The sequence below is a fragment of the Girardinichthys multiradiatus genome, chromosome 20 (genome assembly GCF_021462225.1).
Source record: "Girardinichthys multiradiatus isolate DD_20200921_A chromosome 20, DD_fGirMul_XY1, whole genome shotgun sequence".
In the NCBI taxonomy this organism is placed as follows: Eukaryota; Metazoa; Chordata; class Actinopteri; order Cyprinodontiformes; family Goodeidae; genus Girardinichthys; species Girardinichthys multiradiatus.
This window is the reverse complement of record NC_061812.1, coordinates 18,900,328-18,910,438: the sequence shown is the minus strand read 5'-3', so window position 1 is coordinate 18,910,438 and position 10,111 is coordinate 18,900,328. Positions and strand designations below refer to the sequence as shown.

Genomic DNA, 10,111 nt, shown 5'->3' with positions numbered 1-10,111 from the left:
AACCCTGAATCCTATGTTCTTTGCAGTGGGCTGAGACATGTTGGAAATCGGATATTATAAAGAGATAACCACGATGAGCATGATTTATATTTGTTTTGGAGTTTCTACGTTTGTATTAGGAATGAAATCATAAATAGAATAAGCATGGAGGCCTTGTGGTTCTCTTCACTTTTTTGAGATGTCAGAACAACTGTCTCCATATAGGGGGATTTACTGACCCGATCTGGCAACCCTCCTCCTTTTAACGCCTCATTTCAAAGCACGCCTGAATCCAGGGGAACGCCGCTGGAAGTTAAAGCGTCCTTGTTTCTGCAGAGGCGAAACATCAAGCTGACCATGGCAGGAAAGAGAGCCTTAGTGATTCTGTCTAAAGGCGCAGAAGAGATGGAGACAGTGATTCCTGTCGACATTATGCGCAGAGCCGGGGTTCGTACTGCAGTTTATATCTGTTAGCCTGCTAGCATGAAATAACAGGCAACCCTGCAGTCGCTGCTTTGAATTTTCTAGTTTAAACCACCCTTTAAGGGTATTTTTTTTATCATATTGAACATGAATTAAAGTCACATAAACCAAAATGCACAAGTAATAAAGTTATGAGTGTTTAAAACCCCAAACCAATTGGCTGTTGGCTGGTGATTTGGCTACCAAGTTTGCTAACTGTGGATGGTCTCAATAACACTGGGGCCAAGTTAAATGTCAAAGTCCGACCTCATTTAACCTCTACATAAACCACTAAAGTCAGGATGCCATGTTGTGATATTGGTCTGCAGTAATATGTTTATATGTGTAGATTACAGTGACGGTTGCAGGTTTGACTGGAAAAGATCCAGTCCAGTGCAGCAGAAATGTTGTCATCTGTCCTGATGCCAGTTTGGAGGAAGCCAGCAAACAGGTGAGTCTGTTGGTCCCCCAGTAAGCAGTCACTATGAGTGGCTTGCAAACGTTTTCACAGCCCTTAAACATTTTCTTTTTCTTCAGTTTTGTCACATTACAAACACAAACATTAGTCCATAATCATGAAGGGGAAGAAAAGGTTCAAGGGTTTTATTTTTTTACAAAGCAAAATCTGAAAAAGGGTCAGTGAACAAACTGCATCTCGAAGACCAAGGAAAACAGGAAACAGGCTAGAAATGAAGTTTTGGGGAAGTTTGAAAGCAGTTTGATTATAAAAACCATGTTTCAAGCTTTAAACAGTTCACAAAGCACTGTTCATCATCATCATCATCAACTTTATTTATAAAGTGCTTTAACACCAGCCACAGCTGTAACAAAGTGCTGAACAACAAATAAAAAAACAAAGGTAAGCACACAACAATGTAAATAACTTAAAAGCTCAGTACAAACATAGTAAAAAACCAAACAATAAAACAAATAACATTAATACCTATAAAATCTGAGTAAAATCAAGTCCCAGTTGGGTTGAAGGCCAATGAGTAATAATACGTTTTTAAATGGGTTCAATGGACAGTGAAGGGACCTGTCGAAGGTGCAAAGGTTAAGCATTCCATAACCTAGGGGCCTCAATAGAGAAGGCTCTATCCCCTCTAAGCTTCCGCTTGGAACTAGGAATGACCAGGACCAGCTGGTCAGCAGACCGAAGTGACCGAGTAGAAGTGGTGGAGAAGCTCGGTTAAATAAGGCGGGGCAAGGCTGTGTAAAGCCTTGAAAACAAACAGAAACCTTCAAACCCATCATCTGAGAATAAAGAGTATGGCCCATCTGCAAACCTACAAATATATTGATTTCCAACTAAACTGACAGGCTCGACTGTTAAAGTATTTTTCTTAGAGAAGCCCATGGTAACTTTGGAGGAGCTGCTGAGATCCAGTTGGGAGAACTGTTTGTCATGGACTCCACAAATCTGTCCTTTTTGAGAGGGTGGAAGGAAGGAAGGCATTGTTAAGACACCATGAGATGTTTTGCTTGCAATCTGCCAAAAATTACACATTTTGCCTTACATGCAAAACACTGCGTGTTGAAGAGCTAACAATGCACATAACCCTGAACACACCATCCCCATGGTGAAACATGGTGATGACATCGTCATGCTGAGGGGCTGCTTTTCTTCAGCAGGGACAGAGATGCTGGGCAGAGTTGATGAGATAATGGAGGGAGCTGGAAAAAAATGGATTAGACTTGAAATTGCAATGAGGTTCACCTTGAGGATGACAATACCAAATATACAGTCAAAGCTGAAATGAAAGTGTTTAGATCAAAACATATTATTTTTTTTAAATGGTCCACTCAAAGTCCATGCTTGAATCCAAATGAGAATCTGTGGTAAGACTTGAAAATTGTTGTTTAGAGAAGTTCTCCATCCAAACCGGGTTAAATGAATCCCACAGAAAACAAATTAGGCGACTTCTGAAAGTAATTGGTTGCTCCAGATTGTATTTAGAGTAAGGAGGCTAAATATAAATGTGCAATGCACTTTTCAGATTTATAGGATTTTTCAAAGCTATCATTTTCCTTCCACTTCACAATTATGTGCTGTGTTGTGTTTGTCTATCACATTAAATCACAATTTATCATGTATCAACCACATTAATGTCTGTGGTTGTAATATGACAAAATGTGTAAAGGTCCTAGAGGGATGAATACGTTTGTAAGATGCTGTAGTACAAGAAAACCCTTCAAAATGCCCTATTAAGCACTTGAATTTTCATTTTAAGGCATTGAATCTGCGGGTGTTTTTCTATTCATTTGTTACTCATTTCTAGAAGTCATGGACTCCTAAAATTATAATTCTTCTTCTAATAATATCCAGACTTTTATTGAGAGGTATTAACCGATATGCTAGGTGATGCCTGCTGTTCTGTGCTGTTAAATGTTATCCGCTGTGGTTTTTAAGGGCCCTTATGATGTGGTACTTCTTCCAGGAGGAATGCCGGGGGCCCAGAATCTGGCTGAGGTGAGAAAATTACACGTGACTCTTTGTTCATTTGTTTGTTACTCCATCTCAATGAGCAGTCCAGTGAGTATTGAAAGTAAGTAGCGATGGTAAAAGTTAAAATAACTTTATTTTTAAAAATAAAAATGGAAATTGGGAACAATGTCAAGGCTAAAATGATACTTCATAAACTGCTTTTAGATTTTGTTTCTAATATTGACTCTTTAGTCTGTTTTTGTCGGGGCGGACATTTATTTTGCTATAATAATTCACTTGAGACATCATTCAATTGTTACGGATGAACAGCAATGCAAACATACTCAGTTCTGCAGAAGTTAAGATAAAATGTGACACAAAGGATGATCTCAGCTGGTTGTTTTGCACTTTAGGAGTTTGCTGTGTGTGAGGCATAGTAGGCATGTTTACCTGGACATAAGTATTTGGATTAAAGGAACGATCGGAATAAAAATGGTACTTGTAGCTGCGCCAGTTGAAATATTCTGATCGGATTGGCTCAGTCGGAAGGAATTTGTATTCCAAATGAAAGGGTTTTTTATGCGGATCTGCAATCCGAACCGCGTACATATAAACACTTGTTCCGATTGGGTCAAACTGACCTGACCTGACAGATATGTGCCCAATGTCAACCTGACACATTTTCGACTCTACGCGTGTCAAACTGCTCCTATTCTGAAATAAGCGTGTTGCATGTAAACGCACGTCATGATTCCATTTTTCTGCCCATATATAATCGTTGCATTAGGATTTTGTTTTTCCTGTTTAGTCCGAACAAAGTTTAATCCAATCAAGAAATTTTCACATGTAAACATAGCTAGTGTTTATTAACCCCTACCCAAACACATCTTTTCCCTCCTTCAGAGGGTTGTGTCACCCTTGGAGGCAACATCTGCCATAAAGCATAAAGTCTGAGATAACTGGCAGTAAGTCATTTACATCACTGTGGAAGTGAGTGCATCTTGTGAGAGGCTTTAGCCTTTTGGTGGCAGAAACAATAAAACGTTAAGGATTTTATAGAAAACACGCCTAAAAAAGGCAATTTCAATAAATTTCCCCAGGTTATAGTGGAGTTTACAATTTATACCCTGGTTCTGTGTCTTTTTAGTCAGATTTGCTTAGTCACTGTCTCTCCTTCATGCAGGATTACGGTAAAGAATGAATGTCTGTTCCATATGATTCAGCATTTAAAGTAAGCATATTTTTATAAAGGTTAGGTTATATATAAATCTATGATGGTGCTTAAATATGCTGTATTTGCAGAGAAGTGTTGTAGCATGTGTCTAAAACTCTTCCACTGTGTCTTACTATAATATAGTCAGCATATACACAGTATCATCACATGGTCTGGAAATGACTCACTGTGCATCTGTTTTCTTCTTCTTTTCTTTTTTTTTTTTTACAGTCTTCTGCTGTGAAGGAGGTGTTACAGGACCAAGATGGCAGAAAAGGCCTGATTGCAGCCATCTGTGCAGGTACAGCTTATGAAAACAAACAAGCCTTAATTATATGGGGCTCACCTCTGATAGCAAGAACTGCCTGTGGGTTAAAAACTGGATCTGATGTGACTATAGGCCTGGTCATCATGGATTTAATCTAATAATGTAGATGTTCTGGAAAGATTTGCACACATTTGTACACGAGCAGTTTGCCACATGTTATAGTTACTATATGACTAAGGGATTGTGATGCCTATTGAACTTTAACCCCATAGGAGGTAGATTGCAGGTTTTTGTGACATAAAACAAATGAGACCAAGATAAATAATTTTAAACGTTTTCAATCTTTTATGTGGCTTATACTCTGTAAAGGGCAGAGAAAAAAGAACATGGTAAATAAAATGATAAAAATATTTTACCTTGACAAAAAACCCAGTTCCCTTTGAAGAAAATTAACCCCACAGCATGATGCACCCACCGCCGTGGGTATGGTGTTATTAAGGTGATGCACAGGGTTCTTGTGCTAAACTAACACATTTTACAACAGATATTTTGTCACTTGTTTAATTTTTTTGCAAAAATTAGCAAAGCCTGAATGTTTGTGCAAAAAAAAGGTGGATGTCTTGGAATGCTAATTCTTAGTCTGGAAAAATGGAGAATACAGGAGATTGTTGTCACATGTAGAACAAAACCAGCACTCCATAGAACATTCTGCAGATCCTGAATGCTTCTCCTGACTGATACCTTTGAACAATTAGATCTTTTTGATACTTCTAAAGCTCTCTGCAAACTGTTGCTTTATCTCAAGGATGCGAATAAGTAACAGTAAAGTAAAACCTACTAGGGTGCTTGAATGTGATTTCAGGTGGACCAGATTCATTGTAGTAGATGGCAGGTGTGAACTCACAAAAATGTGTTGAATTAAAATTGGCTTTATCAAAGAATCAGTCAGGTTGTCCAGACTTATAGAGCCCAGAGAGTGCAGCTTCTTAATTTTTAATTTTATTTTCAGATTTTTGTCAGTTGAACTGTACAGATTGTCACATTAACGGTATATAATCTCAAATCATATTTCATTATAAATCTCAAAGCATCTTTAAAAAAAAAGGGGGGGAGGGGGCTATTGAGATATAACAAATGTGAAGGTCTTTTTTTTAAATCAAAATATGCAAAGTGCTGCTCTTTAAATTATATTATGTACTTGCCCTTACAAAGGGTTTTTTGGAGAATTGATACTAAGATGAAAAAGCAGCAGACAGACAGACAAAACAAAAAGGCTGCTGTACTTAAAATGGCTTCTGCCTGAAAGCACGGGACAACATCTGTTAAAGACATTGAGGTAATATGATGGGAGAGACTTCCAATGCCTCTGAAGTTACCAGAGAGATCCTGTATTCTTGGATTCAACCAAAAGCAGCAAAGCTGATAAGACAGCTGTTTCCACAACAGATGGGCAGGAAGCAAAGATATACAAAGAAAGCAACCTGAGACTTATTGTTCTGGATCTGGATTTAGGGGCGTTTTGATAAATTATTTCTGTCCCTTAATGCCACACTTCATTAACTTGAGGTTACTGGTGACAACCCCTTGTGGCACACAGGTGAAAGGTTGCACATATGCTTGTCCCTGAATAACCTCATGTCTATTTGGATTTTATCAGACAGCTTTCATGGACAGAGAAAGGATGCAGGAAAGATGTTTCAAACAGGGACAGGGGACCGGTGCAGCAAAGTGGATTGAAGGGCGTCCTAAATATGACTGAAATCCTCACAGGAATACAAGCGATAACGAACCTTGAGAGGGTGCATCATGAGACCAACATGAAAAATTGTATCTTGACACAAAAGGCCACTCAAGAGCTTGATTTCTGAGAATATTATTTAATATTTGTCAGAAGACACAACCTTGAAAAAGTATTTACCTCCCTGGTTTTTTTATGTGTTTTTGCTTCAGAAAATGGAATTAAAATTGAATTTTTGAGAGTTTGCACCATTTCATTTATAGAACATGCCTACAACTTTGAAGATGCATAATTTATTTGATTTTTAAGCAAGCAACAAATAGAACAAAATAATTGAAAACTACAGCGTGTTTAACTGTTAACCCCCCTGAAGTCAGTACTTTGTAGAGCCACCTTTTGTGGGAATTACAGCTGCAAGTAGCTTTGGAGAAGTTTCTATGAGCATGCCACGTGTTGCCACTGGGATGTTTGCCCATTCCTCAAGGCAAAACTGCTCCCACTCCTTCATGTCGAGCAAATTCTCAATTGGGTTGAGGTCTGGACTTTGACTTTTCCATGCCGACACATTTAAATGTTTACGCTTAAAGCATTTCAGGGTTTGCTTTGGGTCACTCTCCTATTGGAAGGTGAATCTTCCTCCCAGTGTCAAATCACAGGCAGACTGACAGGTTTTGCTCAAGAATATCCCTGTATGCAGCACCATCCATCTTTTCCTTGACTCGGACCATCATCAGTCCCTGATGATGATCACTACCACCATGTTTCACTGTAGGGATGGTGTTCTAGGGGTGATTGGATGTGTTGGATCTGTGCCTGAAGTAATGCTTCCCTTAGTGGCCGAAAAGTTAAATTTTAATCTCTTCTGACGAGAGCACCTTCTTCCATACATTTGGGCAGTCACCCACATGCCTTTTTTGGCAAACTCAAAACATGCCTAACACTAAGTAATGGCTTTTCTTCTGGCCACTCTTCCATAAAGACCAGCTCTATGGAGGTTATTGTGGTCCTTTGGACAGATACTCCAGTCTCACCTGAACTTTTTAAGGGCTTCATATCAAAGGGGGTGGTTACATATGCACATGGCAATTTTCAGTTTAAAATTTGTTTTTATGTTTTTCTCATTTAACTACACCAACATAAGACTATTTTGTGCAGATCCATCACATAAAACAATATTTAAAACATTCAAACCTGTCATTTAAATTTAACAAAATAGATAAAAAGCCCAGGTAAGGTGACTTTTTTTGCAAGGCACTGCAAGTGTATGTCTCTTTGCATCTACCAAGCTTTTAGGTTTTTTTTTACCCAGACTGGCGTCCTCTGGGTGGGGACTGGTAACCGGAGTAGCTTGGCTTTATACGCCAGTCTGTTGTTCTGCCACTGTGGAAAGTGTAATCTTGAGACTGCATGGGAAGGCAGCCAAAGCAGCATGATCAATAACTTTCTATTTATTAACAGTTTTTGGATGAGCTCACAGCAGTGTCAGGGCATTACCAAACTTAATGCAGCAGAAGTCTGTGTCCTCAGCCTCTCCTTTTTATTTCCCTCCCTTTCCAGTGTGTTGCAGTGTCTTTGGAGAGAAGCTGAAACTGTATACTGTATGAGTGTATTCTTAGAAACAATTCTCCGGTTGAGGACACCTTTAGGGACACAGTGTTATTAGATATTGTGCATATGTGTTATTCATTTATTATTAACCGGAATATATAGACATTTCTGGAAACTGCTTAATTTATTTTTTTTATATTCTTTGTATATGTTTCATGCTGAACTTGAAGGACATTCATTTTTGGTGTCTGAAAGCTATCTGACACACCTTAACCAGCTTTGCCCTTCTTCAGGTCCGACCGCTCTTCTGGCTCATGGCATCGGTTACGGCAGCACAGTCACCACACATCCTGCCATGAAGGAGAAGATGATGGCTGGAGGTAAAAACATTAGAGACTTTGATCATCTGCCTTGACCTTCAAAGGTTTTCATGCCCCTTGAACGTTATCACAGTTTTTCACTTTACAACCACACACCAGTGTATTTTATTGAGATAAAATGCAATAGACCAACACAAAGCTTTTTTTTTTTTCTTTTTACAAATAGGATTTTGAAAACTGTGGATGTGCCTTTACATTTGCTGCCCCTGAGTAGACGCTTTGTACAATCACCTTTATACTGCATTAACAGCTGCAAGTCTTTTAGAGTATGTACCAGTAGTACTAGAGTAGTACAAGATTTACACATCTTACATGTGAATTGTTTGGGCCATTCCTCTTTGCAAAATTGCTGAAGCTCAGTAAGATTGCATGGTGAGTGAATGTAAACATCAATTTTCAACTCTTGCAGTTGATTCTCACTTGAATTTTATTCTGGACTTTAATTAGGCCATTCTAAATACATGAATGAGCTTTAATGTAAGTTGAACCTCAGCTTCACCCATATGCCCATCATCTCTGACCAGATTCCCAGCTCCTGCTGAAAGAAGGCATCCCCACAGCATGATGCTGCCACCACACTGTTTTACAGTGGGGATTAAATGTTCAGGGTTTTTTTCCACCACACAAAGCATTTTGCATGTAGGTCACGATTTAATTATGGGCTCATTTGACTATAGCATCTTCTTCCTAATGTGTGCTATGTCCTGTACTATAAATAGGACTTTCTTTCAACACTGGCTTTCTTCTTGCCACCCTTCCACAAAACCCACATTTGTAGAGTGTACAACTAGCTGTCCTGTCAACAGATTATTCCACCTGAGCTGTGGATCTCTGCAACTCCTCCAGACTTACAATAAGCCTCTTGGCTTCTTTTCTGATTAATGTTTTTCTCGTCCAGGCTCTCATTCAGATGATTGATTGCACAGAGCTCTCTAAAAAGTTTCAAAGCCTGGGATACAGTTTTATTACTTTAACCCTTTTATAAACCTCTCCACAACATTATCTCTGTTCTCTCTGGTGTGTTCTTTGGTCTTCATTGTGCTGTTTGTTCACTGACGTTCTCGTAACAAACCCCTGAGGTCTTCACTGAACAGCTTTGTTTGTACTGTGATTCAATAACACAGAGGTAGACTCGATATGCTAATTATGTGACTTCTGAAGGCAGTTGCACTGAATTTTATTCATGTGTATCAGAGTAAAGGGAACCGAACACAAATGCACACCAGATTTGTTTGGACTTTAAGTGTAGAAAACCATGTTTCACTTTACTTCCACTTCAGCCATGCACTACTTTATGTAGGTGTATTACATATAATCCCAATAAAGTACATTGAGATTTATGGTTGTAATATGACAAAAACATGAAAAATGTTCATGGGGTATGAATAGTTCTGCAAAGCACTTTAGCTGTTAAAGAAATCTCAGTGGGTGGAATTGTAAGTATCTGTAAAGGGCAGCAGATGGTGCTGTACTTGCTCTTTACTTGTGAAGAATCATGTCACTCTGCAGTTGGAGAGCAGAGCACAGCACTCTAAGGTGAAGGATGATGCAGGAATTCGACAGATCATACTAGAACTAAGTGCAGTGAAACAGTGGCAGATTATATGTACATCTGAGCAGTGGCTCCTAGCTCCCAAGATCACACACGTCATGCTAATGGCATTGTTCTGTGTCTTTTTTAGACCACTATAAATATTCAGAAGCTCGAGTGCAGAAGGATGGGCATTACATCACCAGCCGTGGGCCAGGAACCAGTTTTGAGTTTGCCCTGTCGATCGTAGAGGAACTTATGGGGGCTGAGGTTGCAGCTCAAGTCAAGGCTCCTCTTATTATGAAAGACTAACTGTTCTGCTCTTCGCTCTGGAGGAACTGTGGCACCTACAGATCAGCCGATTTCTTTTTTGCACCACATAATGTCATGACTGCAAATAAACTGCAATTTATCACTGGATAATTACCACAAATTATTTAACTTAATTTCCCTGTTTGGTTTATTGCTTGAACAGCTCCCTGACAGTTTTCATTGTGCAGTCTGTCATTAAAAACATAAGTGTGAAGACTCTGTCCTGCCTTGTGGTGTATTGCTGGTGGAGGTCAC

At 39.1% G+C, this 10,111-nt stretch overlaps 1 protein-coding gene across 1 annotated transcript; it reads left to right on the top strand.

Moving 5' to 3' along the window:
• The first annotated feature begins 235 nt into the window (after positions 1 to 235).
• Positions 236 to 10,075, top strand: park7 (parkinson protein 7). The gene is made up of 6 exons (XM_047347413.1): positions 236 to 426; positions 791 to 892; positions 2,852 to 2,911; positions 4,311 to 4,380; positions 7,927 to 8,013; positions 9,696 to 10,075. The coding sequence occupies exons 1-6, from the start codon at positions 337 to 339 to the stop codon at positions 9,854 to 9,856; spliced, it is 570 nt and encodes a 189-aa protein (XP_047203369.1). The 5' UTR covers positions 236 to 336; the 3' UTR covers positions 9,857 to 10,075.
• The last annotated feature ends 36 nt before the right edge of the window (positions 10,076 to 10,111 follow it).